The following is a 27,027-nucleotide window of genomic DNA, read 5'->3' as shown; positions in this document are numbered from 1 at the left end:
ATGGTCTACTGTCTGCAAAGTTTTTATCAAATAACATGTTAGAAGTTACCTTGGTATAGCCAAAACAGCTTTATTCCAGTTAAATTGAATTGTCTTTGGTATTTTTTAAATGTTTCTACGGAACTTGTGTTTTATGTAATGGGCTGTAATGGGAGTCTCTGTCCAACATATTGGAGGACAAAGGGAAAGAAAGGACAAATATTTTTTTTGTCATTTTCTCTGGAAATGTGTTTTCTACCTCTTAATCTAAAAATATCATTGGACCAGAGGTGGGTAGTAATTAGTTATATTTACTTGGTTACATTTATTTGAGTAGGAATTTTTTTTTTTTATTATTACTTTTAGGAGTGGGTCTACAGTGCTGTACTTCTTACTTTTACTTGTGCAATATTCTTGTAAAGTATTTTTACTCCTACTTGAGTAAAATCTCTCAGTACTCTGTCCTCTGTGAGTAATTTGAGCTATTGCAAAATATAGATATACAGTTCATGTTCTAAAGATTGGTTTTCTAAGTTTTATGTTGAAAAAAATGTATAAAGTATTTCATCATGAATTTGTTCTTTTATATTCATGAAACTTATTTGTATTCTTTATGCATCTGAGTCTTTAAAATGCACAACTGGCACATAAAGTCTGTTTGCTAGGATAATTTATAAACATTAAATCTGTTGTTACTATCCAACAGTTACTCAGTACTCAAGTAACCTTTCTACAGAATACGTTTTTACTTTTACTTAAGTAATTGCTTGGAGGAATATTTTTTACTTTTACTTGAGTAAACACATTTTTAAGGTTGTGCTATTCTTACGTTAGTAAAATTTTTTGCACTCTACCCAAATCTTCAAGTGAGGATGCATGGAATGTGGAGTGCCTGTAGATGGAAGCTTTGTACGAACACAGTATGGATGTACAGGAGTAAGAAGCTCTGCATTTAGTTTTCATCTTTGAATCAAACAGAATATAAAACACGAACCAGTAACAGAAGAAGTAAAGCAAACCCCCTAACATCGGACACAGCTATATTTGGTTACCATGGAGCTTATCACACTAAAAACCTTTTATTGCTAACCTCTGATAGATAACAGGCTTAGATTGGAGGCAACCGGACGTTGGTTTAGTTTTTGGCATCTAACTTTGTAGGATGAAACAACAGCTCTCCAACTACAGGTTGCTCTAGTGTGAACCCTCAGAACTGACAAAGACTTCTGAATATGTGTTAAAAAGTTTCCAGGAAAACAGAGGCATATTTTCAAACCTACGTTATTTTATATGGTGAGAAAATTATAAATTATAATTATAATTAATTATAAAATTATATATAAAACATAAGCTGTGACTTTTGAGCATTATTGTCAGTTTCCTGTGTTCTAGGATGCATATTTTTGTCTTTAACTTTCATCCACATGTCAGCCACTCCATTTAGCTTCTACTAAAGTCCTATTAAACTTCCACTGTCCCACTGATGAGTGCATGTGACGCAAGCGGTTTGTTAACCAACTGATTGGATAATCGTCTTAGCAGGGTCACCATGGCAAGCTCGTCAGTTTCCCGTCCCTGAGCAGGTGTGTAAGAAGCATGCAAACACCCACGTGTCCGCCCAGACACACAGAACGGGGAGGGTTTTTAGGGTTACACTGTCAAATCACAGCAAGACAAGAACAAGCAGTCCTCAAAGAGTCCAATGTCTCACTCACCTTGCTGAAAAAGATCTCATCACCGTTGGCAGTCTCTGTGTCCACCGTGTATATGTGATCCCTACAACAGAGGGAGGAAGCAAGAGAGATATATATAGAGAGAAATCAGAAGAGGTCATTATAAGCAAAACAAATTCAACCAACGACGAATCTGCTTCTTTCCTTCCTTCCTTATTTATCCGCCACAGGCAGCAAACAGTCTCAGAAAATGGGGCTTTGTATAAACTTTGTTTAAACTTTAAAAAATTACAATAAACAAAAGGAGGCCAGAGCTATTTGCTCTGTCAGACAGAAACAGTCAACAAAGCTTTAGAGCACTGCGGCGCAGGCCTGTAGACAAAAGCGTCTTTGTCCAGAGAAAAGGTCCTGATGGGGGGTGTAGGAGGAGGGAAGGTTGAGAAGGGAGGTGCCAAGTCACTCAGAGCTGTTCAGGTCAATTAAGTCTGCTGTTTGAGCCACAGGAAATCTATACTAACACTCATTATTGCTCAGACGAGAAAACCTATGTGTGCTGGCCTGGAAACATAAAAGCCTCTCCTGTGTTACGCAGTTCAGCCATAAAAGCCCCAGCAGGGCATATGGAAGACATAAAACTCTAAAAGGTTAACCAGCTCTCAGACAGACTAACATGTGGCTACACCTCCCTAACTGAGGAGCGTCTGGTTGCAGGCATGGAGATGGAGAGTTCAAGGTGTAAAGGTGGTGTGAACAGAAGAAGAACTAAGAAAGGAGAATTCCTCTTAAAGGACAAAATGGAAAAACAAGGCTGGCAAATGATGTAGCTGTTTTAATTTCGATAGAAATTAGTTGCTGAGTGATTATTTTTTTCTTATAACAAAGTGTATAACAGCAGCATCGTCAGACTCGCAGTTTAATTACGTTTCAGCTCCCCAACCTGCTCTCAGACCGCCAGCCTGCCCTGCTCTCTCTCATTAACTAAATCTAATAAAGTCTTTGGAGTAACAGGCACCTTGAAATGAATCTACTTATATCGCCTTCTTGCTTTGGGTGGGGGGGGGGACTCTCTACCATGTCCTTGTGGATAAAACCTACTCTTTGGTATCAGACGCAAGGGTCCATTAGAATAATTAATCTTTGGCAAGGCTTGCATTAAAGGAACAGAGAACAGACACCTCAAAGCTGGTGTTTTAGACCTGCCACAATATCTGTCACATGCCAATTCTATCAGGGAGATTCCTCTTGAGGAAAAATAAACATTCTTAAAATTCTCAGTTACAGTTAAGTACAAAATAAATTTATCCAATAGTTTCAGATACTTTGGATTTACCTAGAGAGATATTTTCTGGCCAAAACATGTCTCAATGTAAGCATGGTTAAATTTGTACACCTTGGCAGGCAAATGGCAAACGCAAATAAAGGTGACAACTACAAGGTAAAAGAAAGCTAGGGTCTCTTACAACTACCTTAAGGCTAATGATCAGGGTTAGGTTTTTTTTGTTTGGATCAGGTTTTTTTTGTTTGTTTTCTTTTGTTTTTTTTGTTTTTTTGTTACATAAGGGCTGCTGTATGAATTTGGTGTGCCAAATGCATCATGTACTGCATCATGTACAGCCGTGCAGGGTGCAGGAGTTTGTCCTGTAATCGGAGAGTTGTTGCTTTCACTGTTGTTATGTCCTTGGGCAAGACTCTTCACCCGCATTGCCTTCTGATGGTGGTCAGAGGGCCGGGTGGCACCAGTGTACGGCAGCCTCACTTCTGTCAGTGAGCCCCAGGGCAGCTGTGGCTACAATGTAGTTTGCCACAATCAGTGTGTGTATGTGAATGAGTAAATGACTGATGCGAATGTGAAGTGCTTTGGTCAAGTCTCCTGACTTGAAAAAGCACTATATAAGTACGGGCAGTTTATCATGCACAAAGCAAGAGTTAAGGCCAAATTCTCAGTCAAACAACAGTTTCTTAGTTATGTCCATTTGTTTTTGGGTTGTAACTCTAAGTAAGAGCTCTGAGTATGAATAATGATGGCCTAGAAATAAAATCAAAAATGTAAAACGTATTTTATTCTATCTACTTCAGCACAAGGTTATCATGTAGGTGCAAATGTTTGGATTATTAATGTTTATGAACTTGAAATGATCTAATAAATGGTTTTATAAAGAATCTAATATAAGAACCTCGTTTTTTGATTTACTTAATTAAAACTAACCCCAGCTCTCTTTTAAAACACATTAAACACACGGAATAAGCTATTTAATGTGTTGAATTTAATGGACTATGAAGTACTTGGAAGTCATTTTGGAAGTTATTCATCTAGTTTCATTTATATATTTATTTTATAAATTATAATTCCGTATTCAAAAAGACAAAACTAAATCAAAAGCTATTAAATCAAAGGATTACTTGGTGGGTTTACTGTAATCCCCTGGGTTATTTCAATGCCTGCAGTTTTAAAACAGCTCATGAGTAATCTGTAATTGACTGCTCCACATTTTCTCAGCAGTAACCTCCCCTGCCACTCAGTCCCAGTGCTGACAGTGTCCCTCAGGGTCTGAGGCCCTCCAGCCGCAGGGTTTTTGGTTCCAGCAGAGATTAGAGGGAGCCAAGCAGTGAGGCGTCCCTCAAACATCCCGACCGAAGATTGAGGAGGACAATGGAGCGGCTGTGTCTGTGTCAACACCGGCTCTATAAACACACATGTGCACAGAGACATCCCCCTTCCCCTGCCTGCCCTTTGTTGTTACCCAACATGGCTGCACAGACTCCCTCCTGAGCTCCCTAACCTCTACAAGGCTGCACCTGAACTCTTTATGCTCCACATTATAGCTGTACAATATGCATCCTGTTGGTGCAAAAAGAGGGAAGAGAACATTGGGTTCTCTTCAGACTATTTGTCTTAATGAAAATTATTCATTCAGATAAATTAGAAATTCTTTTAACCTGGCATGCAAACAACTTGAATGAAATCACTGAAAAACAGGAATTAAGTGGATAATTCACATTCACTGTAGATTTTAATCTATAGAACATCAAGATCAAACATACCTGTTAAAAATGTCTGCATAGAACCCCACCAATATCTGTTCAAAAGTTCCTAACTATCTTATAATTTTGGCAAATATTTATCTCCTATTCTTTGCTTAAGTTATAGAAATGATTGAAATCAGTTGGTTTCTTAGCTTTTACCTCACTTTTTACACTTTTAGTTTTTTGAGGGTTGAAGTCAGGGCCTTTATAAAAGCCTATTTTTAGCCTTGTTATTATTTTCAGTTGGTTACTTAACTGTTTAACCATCCTGTTCAACTATTAACCACCTGACCTAAACTAACCTCCTGAGATAATACTATATTTATTAGGATACTCAAAATAATTCATAAACCACTAAGAAAGGAAAGCTTGGCAGTTACCTTAATATGAATGTGACACTGAACACAGCTTTCCTTGATGAGGGAGGACAAAATGCAAAGCAAAATAAAAGAGCCAACAGATTAACCTGCATCCTTAAGATTACCTGCTTTAATTAAATATTTTATTTTAGGGACAAACTGAATATTTGGTCATTATGACAAGACTGTTTCAAAGAGAACGTTGTACAAACTGTTGGTGGTGGTGATATAACCAAGTCATGGGTTTGTTTCAGTGTCTTACGTATTGGATAACTTAATTTCAAAAGAAAAAAATGAATGAAAAAACTTTCAATTTTTACCTCAAATCAAAATCAATATATCCAAAAGTTGGAGATTATTTGGGGTTTGAACGGGACATTTGTTCCAAACACAAATCAGAGCTACTTTTGGTGCAACCTGCTCAGGAACATTTAGGAATGCATCAGTGGGACTGTAGGCTATGTATGTTTTTGACTTCTTCACCTATTCCTTTTTTTTATTGAATGCTGAGTAATTTCTATCATATGGTTATATTACCCAATAAAAGTGAAACTGAAATAAAATATTAATACTGACATGTGACTTTTATCTGTAAATTAACTATTCTCAATAATGTTATTTATCCTTTATTCGATTACTTGTAACTCAAACCCATTTGAACTCAAAACTGTCTTCTAAGTCAACAAATCCTAGAATAAATAATAATCCATATAATACATTGAGAAATTAGAAAAACTGCAGATTCTCAAACAATATGTAGGAACCAGAGTAATTTTAGTATTTGGCAGTAAGAATGATTAGAAGAAATCAATTTATTCAAAGAAGTTCAAAATAACTGCTTAGAAATCTTTTCAATCTGAATACCTGTTAAACAAAAGACAGTGGCTGCTTAAACGATCAATCTGAAACTCCTCATTTAGTTAGAGAAAATGTCAGAAATGATGTTGAGCTATGGGCTTTGTATGATTCCTTTAGCAGAGTTCTTCTTTTAATAAGATGTGAGTTTTATTTGAGCCTTTGAGTTTAAATGCCATGAGTCTTCACAGGCTCTACAAACCCAGTAGCGTTTAACAGACTATGTTTCAAGGCCTTTTCTTTCCGGCTGCGAAGAACTAAATAAACAAGTCAATTCATACTTGATTTCTCATGTGGAGTGATGATTTATTTTTCTAACTGCTTTAAATAAAACATATTTTTCTTTTCATAGAATCTTGTCTCAAATTCAGCAACAATCTGGTCTTTTACCAAGGTGTACAACTATTTGGATCTAACCTCAACTGTATAAAAATGTGTTCCATAGGTTTAAATACAAAGAGGCTGTGATAAAGCTGAGCACACTCCAAAGCCCAAGTCCTAAAACAATAAAAAGGTGTTTTTTTTTATCTAAGCGTTAGCAAAGGTTTCCCACAAGTAATGAAAGAATGTATTTAAGAAAGGTTTTTTTCTTCAGGTTGGAAATGTATTTATATTCAACTTGTGTAGAATCAGTGCTGGAGCAGCACCTACCCGAACGGCACTAGAAAAACTTCTCCTTAAATACTTGTATCTTTTAGAAAGGATAGGTATGGACTTATCATACTGTGGTTTTTGACTGTACTCATAAAACAATCACATCCTTAATTAAAGAGCCTAAACTGTTTCACTGTGTTGTAATACTATTCCTTTTTGCACATTTATGCACAAAGTAGTATTTCGCTTGATTTATATGTGTCTGAGTAATCCTCATAAATTTTGCTTTCTGAGCTGCAGCCCCTACGTACCTGTCCTCGAGAAATAAGTAGCCAGGATGGGTGTAGGAAAAGCTATCATTATCTGCACCTTCCAGTCCATTAAACTAGGCATCCCCAACCTCGGTCCTCGAGGCCCGCTGTCCTGCAGGTTTTAGAGGTTTCCCTGCTTTAGCACAGCTGATTTTTATTGAGAGCTGATTAACAGGCTTTTGGTCTACTGCAATCATTATAATCAACTGTGCTAAAGCAGGGAAACCTCTAAAACCTGCAGGACAGCGGCCCTCGAGGACTGAGGTTGGGGATGCATGCATTAAACAACACGTCCCCTTTCCCAAATCAGTGAGTGATGATGTAAAGTAGAGCTTTACAGTGCAAGCACTGTGCAGAGAGGCAGAGTCACGTGACCAATGGAGAGTGAAAAGTAGTGATCATCTTTCTGAACGGTAATTTAACTGAGTTCACTATAAAGTCCATTACATAGTCCCCACTCTATTTAGTGATTGAGGGATTTAGGGTGGACATTTGTACACAGCCTTAGTCCACTCTTCAGGATTTCTAAATAAGAGACTTGTTGATAGGTTCGCCATGGCCTGTCACATATATGTCTATAATCAGGATGCTTGAAAAGCATGAAATGGAATCTTTCCAGTATATCATGAGCTTTTTAAAACTGAAACTGTTTTTTATTACACATTAGTTCTATTGATTGAAGTCCTTTGGATGATAGCGGCAGAATAACCAAAGATTTGTATGGGCATAGAGTAGTCAACCATGACCCTCCCAGACCTGTCTTTAGAAACTGAAAAAAATAATGCAACCATTTTTGGCATTAACTTAATCATTTTTAGTTACTTTAACAAAAATGTTTTATGTCCCACCCTGCAAACATGAAACAACGGTTGCATTATTTTGTTCAGTGATCATTGCCAATCAGTCAGTTGAAAGAGCACACATAAATTTTTTCAGACTTATAAGACAATAAAATATATTTTTTTTAAAGCTACAGTGTGTAATTTTCAGCGACATCTAACGTCCAGACTGCAGACCGCAGCAACATGAACATCTCACCCCCACCGCTTCTCCCCCCCCAACAGTACGGCGAGCGTTACGGGACAAAATGTCTTCCACGACGTCCGCATCACCTACCTTCTCAAGTGATGAGGTTTGTTTACATAGATAATTTTACAGATAGTATTTCATTAGTCTGTGTAGGGTATAGATTTCAGTACCGTCTCAGTTCATCTCTCTCAACTTGCCGTAGTTACTTTCGAGCGTAATGGGCGATCTCGCAATCGCTAGTTTGTTGGCTCTGCGCTGCCGTAGCGCAAAGATGTCTCCCTCCATGGCTGCGAGACCCGCTCCTATGTAATTATAAATAACGAATTCTAAGGCAGCGCAAATATTAAGGTTAAGAGGCTGAGCTCGTAGATGATGATAAATAACATAGTTACGTATAATATATTACATTTCTGACTGTATATCCCTGTAATTATTACACAATGTAGCTTTAAATATTCCTGTTGCTGACTCTTGAGCAAATCATGGCCCCAGTAATGTGTATGGCTTTCCAGTATCAATTTATATTAAGGTCTTCAAAGGTTAGAGTAACATTTTTCTTTATACCATTACTATTGGTAAGAAAAATGTAAATAAATTAAAAAGAAACCAGTGGTTGGAGGATTTTTATGTTACCATAAGCCTAGTGAAACAGTTTTACCCCACCCCCACTTGGTAATGCAAGCCTGATAAAGGAAAGCTAATACGCTTTTGCCCTGCCTAGTTTCATCTATAGTCAAATACCTCTTACTGTATGTTTCAGTAAGACACCACTCTTCTCTTGAGGGGAGGATTAAAATATGCAATCAGTGTTTTTGTTTTTTATCCAGTTGTTTGGTAGTTTCGCTATTGTGTATCTAATCAAGGCAAAACAAACAACAGAGACCTTCCTATCCCAGTTAACACACACCTAGGACAGGCTCTTTGTGCTAAATTATTTTAATGAGAACCAGTCACATCTCTTCTTCTCCATCATCCTGTCAAAGTGCACATTGTATCTTGAAAACTACGTCTCACTTTTAAAGCGAACTGACTGGTGGACTATTAAAGTCTCTGGGAATTTGCCTGGTGTTGCTTTTATAGGGACTGACATGATTTTATGTCCATCTCTATCTCACTGGTACAATGCTGAAACCCAAAAACAAAGATTTAGAGTCTGCAGCGCCAAAGATGAAGCTCTAAACATGAATGAAGAAAATAATGAAACACCAACAGCCTCTGACACCAGCTGAGAACAGAACATTGAGTGTCAATGTGTGGGCTTTCCATTTCCCAAAATTCAGTGACAAATATGTGTGAGCTGGATGGAAGGTATGCAAATATTCTGCTGGGTACAGATACGGAGGCATTGTGTAATAATGGCTAAGCGAGCAAAGAAAGGAGCTCAGTGATCAAGCCAAGACAGAAGAACAACTGAGCGTGGGCAAGAGTGTGAGACTGAGTACAGCAGAGTGACAGAGAGGGTCTTCGTCGAACATGAAGCCATGAGAACACAGCCTCTTTGTGAGGAAGAATGTCGTTTTCATAACAGCGAATTTCTTCTGGGGTGACTGTGGGCCAGCTTGGTCCTTCTGCCGCGTCTTTGTCAATCCATCTCACTCTGGGGCAGCAGAAAAGACGGGAATGTGATTAGCATGCATCCCTGCACCTAAAGCCATCATTCCGCTCTCAACAAACTAAATGCCTGCACATCCAGCCTGCTCTCTACCTCCCACCCTCATCCCCCATATTCCTCTCTTCATAACTGGATCATGGGTGGTAGATGGAGGGGCCCATTGTACATTGTTTTGGCTTTCTTTGGTTCAAATCCTCTTGACAAAGTAGATGGGAGGGAACCGGCAGAGCCAGCAGGCACCTTTGGGTAGTGAAGGGACTTGTTGAAGTTTTAAATGAGTCGAGGGCATCTAGGGGCCCTCTCTGATGTGGCACCATGAAATGCAACAAGCCAGGGTTCAGCAACCCCCAATCTGAGGCAAGTTGTTCTTTTAGAAGGTTGAAGTTCTCATTATGAGTTTCAAAATTCTCCCAACATTTGTTTTTTTGTTTGTTTTGTCTGTGTATTTTTTTTTTTAATTTAATTTCATTTATAAATGGAATATGTTTGACTTTCTAAAATCCTTTATCTTTTTGTGTTAAATAATTATGCCCTTAAAGGTAAATGGTAAAGATATCTCATGATTGAAAACAGAAAACATACAGAATAAACATACTTAACCTTTCTATGTTTATTGAGTTATAAAATACGCACAATATTATTGAGGGATACAACTACGCAGGCATTTTATTTTTGTTTAAAAACTTAAATTAAAACTTTGAAACCCAGGAAAACTTTCTAACCAACTATAACATCAAAATGTTACGCAGTAGTATTTTTTTTTAATCTTATTTAAATTGTTCACACATAGGGTATTTTTCTAAAATGTGAACATATAAAACTATTTGAAAGTAAAAAAATATGATACAAATACTCAATAATGTCAACAATAGTTTGACTGGATCAGAGAAAATAAGTTAGCATATCCCACTCCAACTGGTTTGATTACATTTTTTAGATCCCAGTTAAATCTTAAAAAGAAATGCTGTGGATTCGTTTTCAGCCACTTCCCTTTGCACAGGTAGATACCTTTTTTTCCCTTTATTGAACAATTCATCTTGGCAGTTCAGGTTTTCTTAGCTTAACTTGACGAAATTCTTTCCTATTTATTTCACAGAAATAATCAATACCAATATTTCCCCTGCGTACCATTGAAGTCCGCCAATGCACCATCAGTATTATCTCTGCTGCATTTAGATCAACTTATTGCAGTTATCAACTCCTGTGTGCGTGTTTTTACAAATACATTTATCACACACAGTGTCTTTATTTTCCTCTTAGTGATTAAAGAAAAGCAAAAGTGAGCATAAAACCCTTATGTAAGGATGACTCACTAATTAACATCCCCATGTGGCAAAGTGTGTTTCCAAAACACTCCAGTTTAGCTCATCCTTATTGTGGCATTTACATGTTTTTAGACATTTATTTGACTGAATGATCATTCTTACAATTACAACAAAACCTGCACAATCCATCCCCTTTTCATGGTTGTGTCTCAAATCTGAATTTGAAGATATTTTCTCTAAAGACTTTTAAAGGTTATAATATAATAATTATATTTTCTAAATACAATAGGTCATCACTGAAGAAATGTCAAGGATGTTTTTCTTTAACAGATCACATGATTACCTTTTCCATATTCCATACAAGTGCAGATGTTATATCTAAACCATCAGCCAATGTCCCATGTTATCTGCATAGATATTTACCTTTTTATTCAGCACCTTTTCTTTGAGTATTTTAGACTTCATTGTTGGTCCATTGGTTCCTGACATTAAGGATACCAAACAAAAAGTCTCTTACCAAATATGTTATGCATACAGACCATTAAAGGTAAGCATCTTTCTCTAATCAGTTTGAAGTCAGTTCTAAGGAAACAGGTTTGTGAATGATGAATAATATAAAGAAGGTTGCTCACAGCTATTCTGATTAATCATCGCCTATAATCACCCAAGATTTTTTTTGTTGATCTTTGTGACATTTCCGAAAAAGGCAAAAAGGGTGTTTTTGGAAAAAAGTGTCCATGTATAAATATAAATGTGCCTTTTAAGACTACTTGAGAACAACTACCAGCAATATATAATTTTAAATCAACCTTAACTGATAGCATTTATCAAACCTGCAAAACTGCAATGTGAGTAGTGCCTATTACTTAGTTCTAAGTCCTTTCAGTAGCTAGCATTTCTAAAGGGTTTTTCCTGAAAACTTATATTTTAAGTTGCATTGATAGCAGGTACAGTAGACAGGGTCAATATTGTGGAAAACAAAGTCCAGCTCTGTTTCAGCATAAAAACTTGTTGAAAGAGGCAAAAGCTATGAGAGAAAAAATGATCTGTCATCCTTAAGCAAAACAGTTACAAGCTACAAGAAAAGAGTAAGTCACTGACATTCCTAGCATTATCCTTGGATTTATAGGTGATTTAGGTTGAAAAAAACTTTTTGATCTGTAATCTTTTTGTTTTAGTTTGGAGATGGCTGGATGCAGTTGGGTCTGTGAGAGGAGAGAGGGAAAGAGAAGAGGCAAGCATGTAATCCCGGTCATTAGTGGGCTTAAAAAGGATTTGGTGGAGCTACAATAATGGAGACTCCAGTGGCCTCCACTGCGAGACCCAAAGAGACCCAACAGGGAGGAGCAGTGTCCGCAGAGGTACGAGTGTTTTAGTGGACTCAGATGAGAGAAAGTAATCTGGATTTTTGAGTGAAGCTGTCTCTGTGTGACTGCAAATGGACACCAAAAAATGTAGTCCTTTTGCTCTCAATCTCACACAGATCTCACACATGCATTCTTGCTCTGCTTCCCATGCTTCCCAGCCCCATAGAGGGGTGTAAACACAGAGTGGCTGGTGTTTCCATGGCGAAGGCTGACAGCAGCCCAAGAATGGGGACTATGCTCTGCATGCGGAGGGGCCGAGGACATGAATGCCAGGCAGCATATACAGTAACACATACCCATATGCATAGGCATGCCTCATTCTCCACATATGTTCTCCGTCCATCAATACCCAAAAAAGCTTGTAATGTTCTCTAATAGGCTTTTAGTCATTGTGCATTTTGTTAACATTTACATCATTACCAACTATTGACATTATACAAATTTTCCAATTTGTTAAAATATCCATAATAAAAGTCTTTTTTGTTATAGACTTTTATTATTGATATTTTATATCAATAATAAATTATTTTATATTTTATATATATATATATATATATATATGTACATCTGCTTAGGTGGTGTGCCTTTTATAAATAAGTAGTTACAAAAGCTGTAAAGAAGCTCCCACTACTTTCAAGTTGTTCATGTGTCAGCATTTGTGGTACTCAGTAAAAAAACAACAACAAAAAACAAGCACCTTTGATAAAATAAATTCAGTTGATTTGCACACCCTGTAAGACTAACTGTTATCCTACAATGATCATTCTTAAGTGTTTCTGTTGAGGTGGAAAGTCAAAAATACTTAGCATTGACACAGAGGTATGCTTCGTCAAAACACTGTTTAAAAGACTGAAATGTCATTATATCTATTAGAAATTAAGATTTGAGCACTCCTAATACTTTCTTTGGACTGCTTGTCAGGCAAAATATAATGTATTCAACGCAAACACATTTAAGAAGGAATTACCCCAATTAAATAATTTATGTGACAGCAAATTTTGGTTTATCGTAGGAAAAGAATCAACAGACTGACGACAGACTGATGGCGAAGCTAAGTTGATACATAATTAAAATCTCTAAGGGTTTGCATTTAATAATCGAATTTTGATGCTGATTTAACTAAACTGTACACAGTTTTAGGTTTATGAAAAATGTATTTTGTTTCTGATAGAGTATGTATGGAAAGGTCAACCCTGTAGCAAATTATTCAACGCTGATTATAGATTCTTTAAAACTCAGTTTGGGATTTGTCAAACTTTAATTTATTTTAAAAAAAAGTGAACTCTTAATTCTCCAAAAAAAATTATCTTCTTCTTCTAAACCCAAATTGTGCATTGTCTCGTCTTGTGACCGTTTACCAACACAGTACAATTCTGTGCACTATAAGTGAGGAGCACTCTTACTCATTCATAGTCTTTGTATCAAGCTATTTAATAAATCAATGTATAAACAAAACGTGTATTCAAAATGGAGGAGACGCTGGTCCATCACATAGCTTCATTCAAGAAATGACTTAAAAGAGCAGTAACTTAACAGTTAGGCTACTTTAACCTACTGGAAAAGCTTGACTAAAACTGTGCTTATGTTAATAATAAATACTTAAAGAACAGTATGATGCTTTGTTTGGTGTCAGTACTCTAAGGCTAATAATAATATAAGCTTTTTTGCGTGTTTTTCCTATAAGTGGAGGTGATTTAAAATAAAATATGTGTGTTCTCTCTTCTGATTAGAGCATTTATCTGAGGTGCAAAGAAGAGAAACCATCAAATCTGTTTTATTAAAGCTAAACCAACAATGCTGTTGAAAGCCTGAACCTAAAATGACTTTAGATAAAGACTGAGCCTTAGAATTTGATTTAATATTTTTTTTTAAACAGCCGTGAGCTGAATTTATAATAAACGTTACATATACATGAGTTTAAAGAGGCTGAAGATTATTTATAAGCACGGGAAAAGCCTCATGACCTCATGAGTGGAGGTCATTTTCCTGGTTACATACAGTGACTGAAACACGACTAAGTGTTTTTACAGAAAAATGCATCCATTCACGCCTGAAAGCTGAGGACAAATTATCAATCACTTCATCTGTTGCTGAGCTCAACCGTTGCCAAAGAGTTGACTCACTCTCTCTGTGGATTAAGCCACTTTTGTCTGTTTACAATTTCATCAGTTTCTATGTTTGTATGCATGGCACTGCTTAAAAATCTTGTGATATTTTTCTTTTTCATTTACTTTGCCAGCGTGAAAACAGGAGCCAAAGGGATTTAATACAGTGAGCAGTCATTCAAAAACAGGCCGAAATAGTGCTAGGTTTTGGACGGCGTTCACAGAGGCCATCTGCAAGCTGCTGCGCACCAAGAACGGAGGCAAAGCTGGTCTGCAGGCATGATGGCAGAGCAGTGTGGTGCTGGCCCCAGAATAAACAAGCCATTTAACTGGACAACCTCAATAAAAGCAACTATTGATGCTGCTCAGCTTTTTTGTCTCATTCTGCATCCCGGCTGTGCCAAATGTTGGCTCGTTTTCACATTGATTTCTGAAGTGGTAATTGTCCTTGCTGTTTTCTTTACGCTGTCGTTTAACTTTTACACGTCTTTATCGATATCCCGTTAGAGCCGATGGATGTTCCTGCCCACAGCTGTCACTCGGGTGCGCATGTAATCGACTCTAACTTTCCTCTCTGTCTGCGTCAGGATCAATGGCAGTCATCCGACTCTTGTCTAATCTGATGCAGCCACCCCGCTCGTTGAGGGGTCGCATGCTGCGACCGTGTGTGAAAATTCCTGTCTGCTTTAAGCGAACACACATGACCAGGACTGACACGCCTTCAGAAAAAGAACACATGTGCAGACAGGATCTTGGGACTCCTACTCCAACCAGGGCTCATATTCCCCAACCTGTCTGCACAAGCAGGCTGAGAAATAACTTTTAAATCCACGGGACAACTGGTCAGCACATTCACACACAGACACACACCCCGTCTGGGTCTCATTTCCCTCCTCGACCCCTCAGACCTGCGTTACCCCATGTGGAGCAGGTGGGCGACAGCTTCTCAGCCTCTTTTTTGTTCTGCTTCCTCCTCTTTTCCACATACCTCCTTTTAATGACCGAAAATATGTTAAAAAGCTCTAGCACTTAAAGCTGCACCCTCTTTCTGCAGCTGGAATTGACAGGCTTGGGAGAAAAACAAAGAAAAAATCCCATTGTGTCTTTTTCAGCAGCCTCCAATCAAGCCTGCCACTCAGTTATCCATAAATGGTAAAAAAAAAAAAAAAAATACAGTAATCCATTTTTCTTTCTTTGCTAAAGCCTTTCAATATTTTTCTGATTTGATTGCAAAAAGCAGCATTGAAATAAAATAAAAATAGAGACAAGATAAGAGAAAAGCAAATGTGGATTTTCTCCATGACTATGCATATGGTGTATGCGGAGCACAATAAACGTCTGCGATAGACCAGAAACAAATATATACAAACCAAGATGGAGAGACTCCAAAACAGATGGTAGAAAAACAAAGTTTTGATTAACCTCATAAATATCTATTTCATCTATGTTATCAATTTGAATGCAACAATAGTCGTTTGGAAAGAAATCAATAACTCTATCCTTTGATGTTGTTACTCATCTGTAAATTTCTGCCACGTAAAAAATAAGAATGAGAGTATGAGATGAGTCTGGGATCTTTTACAAGGTAAAAACAGTCTGAGCTCAGAAAAAGCTGCAAACTGAAAGCAAGAACATAATGTAATGAGTCTGACAGTCCTCACAGCCAAGTCTGAGCACTTTCCTTGTTTCCTTGGCAGCAGAATTAAACACAAGACAAGAGCCTAGATTGGCGTTAAATTGATAATACAACTTGAGACGTAAATGAGGAGAAATTCAATGAAAGATGCATGTAGTAAAACTAGTAATCAACCCACTAGGCTTTTCGTGACCAAATACAGATTGAAAATTTTCTTTCAGGACATACTTTAGCTGCCACTTCTGACTTTCATTTGTTTTTCAATTGTTTTATAATGAAAAGCACCGTAACTTGTATATTCAGTACTTTGCAAATATGTCTAACCTATTAAAAAAATATATTACTTTAAATCCAGGCTTTCTGGTAATACCCCAGTAAAGTGTTCAATAGCACTTCCAAATTTCATAAAGTCTTTCCCAATATTCTGCTTAATATTCGGAATGAAGCACACTGTATTTTCTGATGTGATGATGTTTATCTTGCCATTCATTATTTTCTTTTTGTGGCATTATTACTGTTGCAGCCTTTATTAAATACTTTCATTATGTATCGGGATGAAGTGTATCATTTACATCTAGTTACTGCATCAGAAAAATGAGAGTTACCTTGGTTGCAAGTTCATAGTCGTTTTCATTTTGTTTCGTTATTTCTCTTATAATGGGTTAACCATCTTGAGTTAAAATTAGTGCTTCATCACAGTTTAGAAAGTCCATAGCCAGTCAAGCAAACTATAAAGTATTGTTTATTACAGCAAGCAGTTATGAAAGTGCTATGTAGACAAGTGGAAAATGAAGGGGGAAAAAAACTAACAAAATTGAAACAATTTTCTCAGTAAGAATTCACAACATGAAAAATTAAAACAATTAAGATATAATGGAAGGCTTTTATATCTTAAAAGCCAAGCCAAAAAGCAGAGTAGTTAAAGAAATGATCAAGCGGGCTAATCAGAAAATAGCCCAAATTCTACTGATAGCTTGGCCACTTCAAATATTCTGCATGCTGAGGTGAGTGAAGCCTTATTATTACGGAGTCTGCATTTCTTAAAGGTAATAGCTAAAAGTTTAGGCAGACTAGTTATGCAGTCTGCAAGCCATTTACCAGGTTCCCTAATACAAATGTTAACCTTAAACAATTTCCTATCAATGCTGGTGTTGTGACCAGAAGTAAATATTTATATATTTGAACCTATCAAATTTATAATATAATTATTTATATATTACATATTTTTCCTAATAAAATTTATATTTTTATTCTGCTCCACTTTTGACAAAATATTTGTATGTAATTTTTTTAATCAATAACTATGAGGAAAAAGTTGTAGCTATTACCCCTTTTGATTGATTGATTAATTGATTGATTGATTGACTGATGTTATTGATCTCAAAGGGGAGAAATTTACTCATTACATTGGCTCAATAGTCAAAAGAAGAAGAAGGTGCCAAGAGAAGTAAAAGGTGCATTTGGGGGGGGCAGGGGGTATATACTGTATACACAGTGCGTCCACATTATATATATGCATATATATGATATAGGGTTATTCAACTGGGTATTAATATATATATAGCTATTGCACTGGGTATCAACTATAGAAAAAATTCTATAACATATAGAATTGTGTAAAAATGTGAATTTACAATTATGTAAAAATATTACTTGTACATTGCTGTGACATATGTGCATGTTACAGCGTGTGTCGTGTAATCTATTGGTCATCTTTTATATACTCAAGAAAGTCTGAGGAAAAATTAATCAAGTCCACTAAAGGTTTCAAGAAAGTGTGACTCACTGGATGCAAAGGAAATAGAAGCTAACTGCTTGGATGCTGATAGAAATAATTACACCTCAGACTAATTTAACAACAGTTATGACCTACCTGGCAGCGATGTATAATGTCCTGTTCATAATCAAGATAAGCTGGATGTCCAGTTTGTGCCGCTGTGTGTTGTTTCTACCCGGTTTGTGGCCCACAAATGCTGGATACTGTTTAGTATCTGTAAAAAAAGTACACATTTTGATTAATTATATTCTTTTTTTTTTTTACAACAACATAAGTAATTGATCATCTTAATTTCAGGACTGGAACATTTAATTAAAAATGCAGTTTCTTGTGTGTAATATTTAAGATACCACCACATTTCTTTCTACTTAAAAACCTTACACATTGGGGTTGGAAACCTTCTGACTCTTAAAATGAGAGTAGACACCTTTATGTGTTAGAAAAAGCTGTCTGATCACTACAGAAGGAAGACTGTTGTAGGAGTTTGGTTAGGGACTCCAAGAGGTCTCAACAGGATTCAAAAGCAGTCACTGCAATCTTAACATAACCATGTGTGGCTGCCTCAGATGCTAAAACACCTGTTAACACAGCAGTGTTAGCAGATGTTTTGTTGTATGGTTTAAATAGCATACAGTCAGTGAGACCGACTTTGTTATTTGAGAAAGCACCTGATACCAACTGGGAATCATAGATTTGCACCCAGACGTAGCCTTACCAGATCTGGGTGCTGCATCATAACCATCGTAAAACACAATGATTTCTACCTTATATCAGAGGATGCTTGAAAATACAAGAAAATAGATAAAAAAATAAAAAATAAAAGCTTAACCAAATTGATTTTGCAACATTACAATGACCTACAGTAGCACATACCAGTGAATCCACAATGACTGGACGAGAATTAAGAAATACAAAATCCTGCGCCAGGTCAAAGCAAAGACCCTGAGCTCTTTAAAATGCTGTAGGTGGTTAAAAGCAAGCAGTGCTTGTTAGAAGCATTTAAAACATTTTAAAGTTGAAAGGAAGGAGATGAACAAACTTCCCCAAAAACAATGACAGAGAATAGTAGATATTGACTTTTCTTCAGCTGGTTCAGTAGTTCATACCGTAGCCATGTGCTGTCGAATGGGTGAGGTATACTTCTGGTGCTTGCCTAAAATGAAATCACCCTCTTTTCCACTGATAATAAAAATACATTTTTAGATTCTGCTGCTTTGCTCCATGTGCTCCCTCTATAGTTGGCAGTTTTGGACAAAACCCTTGGTTTAAGGAAACAATCTGAGGAACACAGGTCCATGTGAGGCTGTCTGGCTTGTTTTCTACCTTTCTCTGCCAGGACACACAGCATTACGCCCACAGTGAGCAGAACAGGACATGATACAAGGAGAGACACTGGGACAAACAGAGGGAACAATGAGCATATCTTTACAGCTTTCCAGAGCGTACACTATCGGAGCAGCATAAGCACCCTGACAGCGGATTATCCAATGATGTGAGGTGGGCTCCATTTCAAATGCTGCCTTAACTCCTTTATTTTAGCTCATGTATAGGGCCCATCCTTTGCTGCCAATATGCACTCCAGACCTGCAGAAGGAGTTCATTTTTCTAGGGAGGGTAATTGCTGTAGAGGGCATGCTAGTTGAGAGGGTGTTGGAGAAGTAAAAAGATTGAACAAATGAGACACATACTGAGAAAAGAGAGTTCTGAAGTACAAGACAAAGAGGGAAAAGAGAGAAAGCAGAGGAACTACTTCTAATGAGAGGATGGATCGTGCACAAGAGCAGAGATAATAACCCAGAGAAAAGAAAGAGAAGCAAGAAAAAAAAAAAAACACTTACAGTTGCCATGTGAGATGCTAATAGGCTCACTGTCCTCAGGGAAACCCGCCCCGGCTATTTGCAGTAGCGTGAAGTAGAGTACTAAGGCCTCTGACCTCATGGTCACTCCAACACCGCCGCGGCTGCTGCTGGTCCTCTGCTAAAGATGTGGTTTCGCCTGCACAGGAGAGAGAGGCACAAAGGCAGGGATGAGATTCTCAGAGGAAATGACAAAAAAATAAATAAAATTAAACTTTCTGAAACAGTTCGTTCACATGACTGCAGAATCAATATACCCCGTGTCTGATTGCTGCACTCTGTGTCAGAGAGACCTTCTCCTGCAACTTAAATTAGCTGTTTGTGCATCGTGGCCCAGCTCCTTTCAGTTAGTCCAAGATATATTTGTAAGCAATATGAATGACTCAAGTAAGCCACCATACAAGCAAAACCAAATTAATTGGATTAGGGAGGTAATATGCGTCATAGATCGATATCAGGCAGAGCAGATCACTCCCTGCAGGAGCATGACGGGTCTTAGTGAAACAGGAGTGCTCTTGTTAAGATTAACCTGTTGCAGAGTGTCGGCCATGCGTGGAGATAGGGCGAGTACTTCTATCATACTTTGCAGTCTAACAAGGTTAAAACAATGCTATAGACAGATTCTAACATATAAGGTACAGTAGATGATTAACCATCCACTGAAACAGAGTATGGATGAAAACACACTAGGATTCTGGTCTATATCTTGAGTGATACACAAAATAGCAGTGTGTGTATATTTTTCATAATGTTTTCAAGAAAGTATCGAGTAATAAAGGCCTTCAACACATTGAGAATAACTTTAAATTACAACAGGTGTAAAGCAGCCTTACAATCCTGTCAAAAAATATGTGCTACCTTAAAGATTTCACTGTTTTTGCAGCGCAAACTAAATCTGAGCAGTACAGAGACATCATTTTAGCTGAGCACAATCTCACATAAACAGGCCTTGATGTTTGGAAGCCTTCGCCAATTAAACAACATGTGTTTATTTCGTCTCATTGGAAACAAACATGTACACTATAGACAATATTGTTTACAGTTCTTTTATTTTCTAAACCTAGTAATTCTGCATTAAATTTTGGGAAAAAGACCAGAAGTGAAGCCTGATGTAAGAGTTTTTAAAACACCTTTTTAGTCCATTCCTCCTCGTCCTTCACCTGCATGAGTCTTTGTTTTTCTCCAATAATAATGGCAGGGGGAGAGAATCTTGTCCATCTTAAACTTGCCCTGCATTCTAGCCAAACATCATTCAGCATCTCTTAAAACATGGCCTGGATGCCTGTCTAACCTACTTGTTGCATCATGTCAGCATTTGACTAATCATTTATTCATCTTGTTTTCTAACAGCAACAGTAACGTTAAAGCTGGAGAATTCTCCCCAAACTGAACGCTGCACTAATGCAATGTTTTCAGAGCTCATGGAGGCTGCTGGGATTACCTTGCTGCAGTCTGTGTGCACACAATTACAGCCATAAATCATCCGAGACAATTATTGCATCTGTAATCTAATCAGGAATAAAGCGTTTAATTTGCATGAAGCACCTTCAGCTTTTTTTTTTTTTTGTCCTTTTTTCTTTTCTCGAGCAGTGGGTATGAGACATGGCTTTGCAGATGGAGCACAGGATGCTTCAGGGATGAGGAATTGAATAAAATAGGCAATTTCATTTGCTCCAGTCTGATAAAAGTTGTTTATCCCATGCCGTATATTCATTTGCAATTGTATATCTATGGGGGAGAGCAAACAGGAGGGAGACAAAATCGGAAGAGGAGGAGGAGTTACTTTCTCTTTTTCCTCTGTCATGTCCCTTCTCTGCCTCTCTTCCCCCATCTCTCTTTCTCTCTCCATGCTTCTGTGAATCTCATTCAGGAGAGGAATGAAAACACCATTCAGTGGGAGATTCATTTTAACACTGAGGAGAATACCAATACTAAAGCCTGGATACGACCTTGATCTCAAAAGCTTCTCCCTACCCTTCTGTCCTTTCTTACTAGTTGGCCTGTTCATCTTACCGTGGCATAGTAGGATTTTTTTTTTACACTTATGAAGGAAAATACAGAAAGAAACGCATCTTTCCTCAGTCCACGTTCATTAAAGAGTAACATTCATACAGGCTGCACATTCTTTGTCCAAATTGAAAACAAAAATTGGATTTCTTTCCCCGTACAGTAGAGCAAACCTCACTGGAAGGCTAAAATGCGAATCGGTTCTGAACCTTGACCCAGGACTCTTCCAGTAATTGACTGATTGATGAGCAGGAAGTAGCATAAGAAAGAGAGAGCAGCCCTTAGGGAGAGAAAGCTGTGAATGATGGATGGAGGCAGAAGCAACCAACAAAACAAGGTCCGGAGCATAGCGCAGTCGGGTGAATGAAGGGTGATTCTGAAAATCCTACTCATTACAGTATGTCAGAATCCGATTGTGGATTTTTTTGCGCAGATTCTTTGGTTTTTATCGTGTTGGTTTTCCTTTTTTCTGTACAAGTTTTCCAGACATCTCTCTGGTGATCAGCTGTGGCTGGAGGCGGAGAAGCTCCTCCATCCATATCAGTGGGTTTTAATTGGATGCTAAAACCCTTCTACCGCTGCCTCCCGTGATACACAAAATAAATTGAGCACAAAACATCTTAAGTGAAACCTCTAAACCTTCCAGCGGCCCTTTCATTATCGGTTGCAATACAGGAGTAAGAGGGACGGGGTGAGACACAGTCTGTCTTTACCGAATTACACTCTTTGCGTGGAGGAGCAAATTGCTTCCTTGTGTGTTAAGTGTGACTGAGTGTGTAGAGGTCTGATCTCAAATGCTATGTTTGTGTGGCAGTGTTGAGGCACACATGGAGGCTGAGAACATCAGGGTTTGGGAATCAAGGATCAAAGGCACGCCCACACTTCTGCAATATATTACCCACTTCCAAAATCACATACAGCGGAGGTGGAAGAACGTACATTTTTACTTTGGGTAGACCTTTCACTGAATAAAACCAACAAGACCTGAAGGACTTTTTTTCTTCTACCGTTTGACCAACAACTTACTGTATTAACAACTATTGCCAGAAATTACCAATTCACTCATTTTCTAATAATTTGGTGAACTTCATACATGCTACAGGAAGGTAAACTCTAAAAGGTAATCAACACGTTCCATAAAAATCCCAGGCAACTCTTATATGTAGCTATCTGGTAAGCAACGCAGCACAAAGGTCTAGGAAAATACCTGGTTCACTCTAGGGAAAGTGTGTCACTTTTTTGTAAAGTGTCTTAAGATTAGATTGGTCTTAAGGTGGACCATATAAATAAACTTTAAATAAAATCCACAAAAATAGCAGGCATATTTTGGAACATATCTGGCAAGTTATGCAAAGTTCCCTAAGTGAACCTGCTAAGTTTATGAAAAGAAACCCAGTAGGTTTCACAAAGTATACAGGAAAGACATTGTAAAAAATGTATGTATATACATTTTAAGATCTATAAAGTGCTTTTTAAGCTCAGGAAAAATAATCACTGAGTTAAACAAAAGATCTTAGAGAGCACACTGTACATTCTGGAAAAAAAAAATATTACTAAAAAAGGACAAGATCTGCAGTTCTACAATCTAGTTCTGGGAAAGTATAGGCTGTATGATGCAGTGCTACTATAACTTTATTAAAAAAAACTATACACTCCTTTTTATTTTCAGAGAAACACAAAAATAATTATCAGAGTAGGTAATCAAAAAATGGGGGACTTCCATTAGAGGGTTTTTAGAGGGCACAGGGAAGCAATAAAAACAAAAAGCCCCCAATATCTTCTATCTGAACCACACCTTCTTTAGGACTGCATGCATACACTTACGACACACTCAACAATCTAGTAACACACACAGCTCCAAGCAGAAAAGTATGCACAGGATTTTTAACAATAAACAACAGTGGATGTCAAAGCATCCAATCATGAGTGGGGAGACGCCTGTGGGGCCACAGAGCCTAGCTGCATTAGCTTTAACAATAAACACATTAGCCAACTTAATGATGTTATGGCCTGTCTTGTATCAACACGTTAGCTATGGGTGCTCGCTTGTTATAACATACATTTATTTTCATGAAAAGGTCTATTACATTGGGCTCCATGTGAGGAAGAGGAAGGAAATGTCGGAAAACATTGGTTTACTGTGACAGCTTTGGTGAGAGTTCATGCAAACACTCCACAACATAGACACATAAAGAGATGGTTAAGCTTTAGACGGTCTCAGCTGTTCATGGTCCCCAGTGTCAGAGTGCAATGGCATGAGATTATGTCCGAGTATAACCTGTCGCTGATGAGTTTAGTCTTCTGAACGTGTGTGGCACCAAGGAGGAAAACAAATACACAGATATAGTTTAAGTATAATAAAACTTGTTCATTATCATCTGGTAGAGTTCTCTGGTCAGTTCTGAATAGTGGCAAATTTTACAGATTTAAAGAAGGAGGTATTTTGAGATGAATTCCTCCACAAATTGCGTGTAAAGTTTCCTCAGCTTCTTTTCATCCTAATAATCAAACATTATCATGAGGCTGCCATTAATGTAACCATGAGTGACCTAGGGAAAAAAAATCTCTGACTCCAGTCAAACCATTTACTGCCTATATTTACCTACTGTTTGAGCAAAACATGTAATCATGTGGAAACTGGTGTCAGATGTGAGAACCAGATCAGAGGCTGGTTGCAAACATAATGGAGCAGTTCTTTTGTGCTAGCGTTTAACAGCTAACAGACATTCGTTTAGAGCTGATTGTGCATTTTAGATAAGAAAAGGCAACAATGCAAAGTTGAATGAGTCTCCTAGAGCGTGCTAAGATGGAGACTGAAAACCTACCAAAAGAAACAGGAAATAGTCTTCTTGAGTAATTTCAGAGATAAACTTATCCTGTGAATATCAGTAATAAAAGGAGGAAGAAAAATGTATTGAGTGGGAGGTATAGTTGAGGAGTGCTTTGCCTTCTCAGAGCTATCTGAAAGATGAATGATATCTGTGCAGTCATTTCAGCTAGCTCAGACTTTTGTGTTTTCTCAGGGCAGAAAAAGTGCAAATGCAACACCCATTAAAACACCAGACAACACTTTTAGAACAAGCTATCCTAAGGAGTTCTCTACCACTGTCAGTTTTTACACCTGTTGACAGGTGAGTGTGAGGAAATTGCATTTCAGTTGATGTGCAAAAGCAGAAGATTGAACCGTGCAGCAGTGAACCTAAAAAAAACAGGAGAAGAAAAAAAGCGAGACGGAAACAATCCTGATTCAACTGTAAGGAAGTTAAAAATGGGCCACATCCTAAGCATGGTTCCCAAATGGGGAGAATCACTTGCAGGCATTTGCACTTGTCATTTCTGGCCTGATAAATTCAAAGAAAAAATGTAGCTTAACCCAGGAGGGTGTGATAAGGAGAGGAAATGTAGAAAGTGCTAAGGGAAGGAACCTGCCTGTCATCCTGACAAACAAAAAAAGCAAATATAACATTCAATACACATGCACATGCATGCATCAACTCCCCTTTTCTCCTCTGTTTTTAAACCCTTCCTTGTCCCCTCCGAATGAATATCTGCATGGAGGCAATCCATCATGGTTTGATTATTTAAAGACAAGGAAGTTGCTTTGAATGAGGCACCCTGCAGCTGTTAGTCAGTTGCTGAAACAAAAGCTTAAATGTTAGATGTGAAGGATTGATTCTGGGAGCGGGCCAAAGACCACTCAAAAACAAACGAAGAGGGATAACCGGGCAGAAAATAACAGAACTATACTGTAGATACAAACTGCAACAACCTATGAAAGACAATGAGGATTAGCATTCACCCTAAATCTATACAGCATCAGCTTTATTATCTAAAGTCCATTAGACCTAGATGTAACTCTGAGAGTCCTTATCGTTTAAAATTATTATCTACCACATAAGAGGGTATAGTTCTTAGGACTGTACAGGAGGTCTATTAGCAGACAACCAAAGGAAATAAAAGATAAAAGAAACAAAAAGACAAATGTAGCGCAAGGAAAGGAAAGGAAAGGAAAGGAAAGGAAAGGAAAGGAAAGGAAAGGAAAGGATTCAAAGAAGGAAAGAGAAGATCGGGGTAATGGATGTTCATTGTTAAAAATTGAGAATGATCCTAAATAACATCAGTCTAACCTCGCCTGAAGCAGAAACCCATGTGAAATAAATGATGAGAGGAGATAACTACCACTCAGCATTGTTTTTTAAAGTAGGTCAGCAAAACACGCTCCCAAATCTACTCTGGAAAAGCTCTTAAGTATAGCTAAAGGAAAACAGAAGCTGTTACATCTAGTAAAATCAATCTAACACATCCCTAAAAATATTTGCAGCATTACAGGGAGAGTATTTTAGCACATTTAGAGCTACTTTAACTAAAATAAAATAAACTATATAACATTCTTATAGTACCTGCAACATATTCCTCATTAGATTATCTTCTATATTTGTTCATAAGTGGTTCATGTAGTGGTTTTTGTACTGTTGAATCCACCACTTTTTCAGACTAAAGTAAATCAGAGTGTGAACACATTAATTATCATTTTTGAAGGGGTTGCTATTTCGTACTTGCCTCTTCCATCCACCAATCTTTAGCCAACTGTCATGATCTGGTGATCTGGATTTTCTGTTGTGTTCAAGTTTTTACTTTGGGTTTTCAGTTACACTTTGATTTATGTCATTCTGTGTTTTTTGGTCTTTAGTTTAATTTCCCTTTAGCATCATTTAAGTTCTTTTCTTGTTGTATTTAAGCTCTGTTGGATTCCCTTGTTACTCTCTGCACACCCACCATCCCTCTCTCCTTCCTTTTAGCTACTTCTGCTCACACCTGCTCCCAATCACTTGATTACTCCATTCATTGCTCCGTCTGCCATATATATACTCCTCCTCTGCAGTTAATTTTTGCTTGATTCTCTTCATCCCCTCCTGAAGTTTTGTGTTACCCTCTCTTCTGGTTCCTGTGTTTCTTGGTTTGTTATTTCTGGATTTATTCTTCTGTTGCCCCAAACCCTAATCATTAAATCTGAAAGAAACCATCTCTGCCTCTGTCTCTTCATTTGGGTCCTTACAAACCTCCACTCATCCTGACACCCACCACCACTGTTTAGAAGAAGGGAGTGTTCATTTACTCTATAAAAAAAAAGATTCTATAGTTTTACACGTTTTCTTTCCAGTGGGGGTTATTTCAGATCTACATATTGCATATAATATTTATTAAACAAAAGATTGGTGGGAGCGCCTTTTTTTTAACCCATATGTGCCCTCTGCCGCTTAGCAGGTCTCATAGACTTGACTAAAATGTTTTTTTTTCCCCTCTATTATTTGACAGATTTAAAACTTTAGATCAACAGCTTGGGTCAGTCTCACACTACAGGTTTAACAAATTCAGACTCAGATCCTCAACTCTGAGTTTATCTAGCTTGAGGTTGGAAATTGTTTTGAGTTTCATAAAAGCTGCTGTTAATTAGTTTAGAGTTTAGTTTCAGAGCTGAGTACATGCGAAACAAGTATGAAAAGTAATTAAGCCCCGATTCGATAGGTCACCATGACGACAGGTAGAAAAAAAGCTACAGATTTAAATGACAAAATGA

General features: G+C 37.6%; 1 protein-coding gene across 2 annotated transcripts in view; it reads right to left on the bottom strand.

The window, feature by feature from the left end:
* The window catches only part of sema6a (sema domain, transmembrane domain (TM), and cytoplasmic domain, (semaphorin) 6A), a 147,587-nt gene that overhangs the window by 67,236 nt on the left and 53,324 nt on the right, over positions 1 to 27,027 (bottom strand). For both annotated transcript variants that reach the window (XM_015377137.1, XM_015377135.1), the window contains exons 2-4: positions 19,425 to 19,581; positions 17,683 to 17,800; positions 1,695 to 1,755 (exon numbers count right to left, since the gene is read on the bottom strand). In XM_015377137.1, the coding sequence (XP_015232623.1) occupies positions 1,695 to 1,755; positions 17,683 to 17,800; positions 19,425 to 19,524 (279 nt within the window). In that variant the 5' untranslated portion in view covers positions 19,525 to 19,581. The remainder of the gene's footprint in view (positions 1 to 1,694; positions 1,756 to 17,682; positions 17,801 to 19,424; positions 19,582 to 27,027) is intronic.

The sequence above is a fragment of the Cyprinodon variegatus genome, unplaced genomic scaffold, assembly GCF_000732505.1.
Source record: "Cyprinodon variegatus isolate N-32 unplaced genomic scaffold, C_variegatus-1.0 Scaffold147, whole genome shotgun sequence".
In the NCBI taxonomy this organism is placed as follows: Eukaryota; Metazoa; Chordata; class Actinopteri; order Cyprinodontiformes; family Cyprinodontidae; genus Cyprinodon; species Cyprinodon variegatus.
The sequence above is the reverse complement of the archived record's forward strand: the minus strand, read 5'-3'. Positions and strand labels throughout refer to the sequence as shown.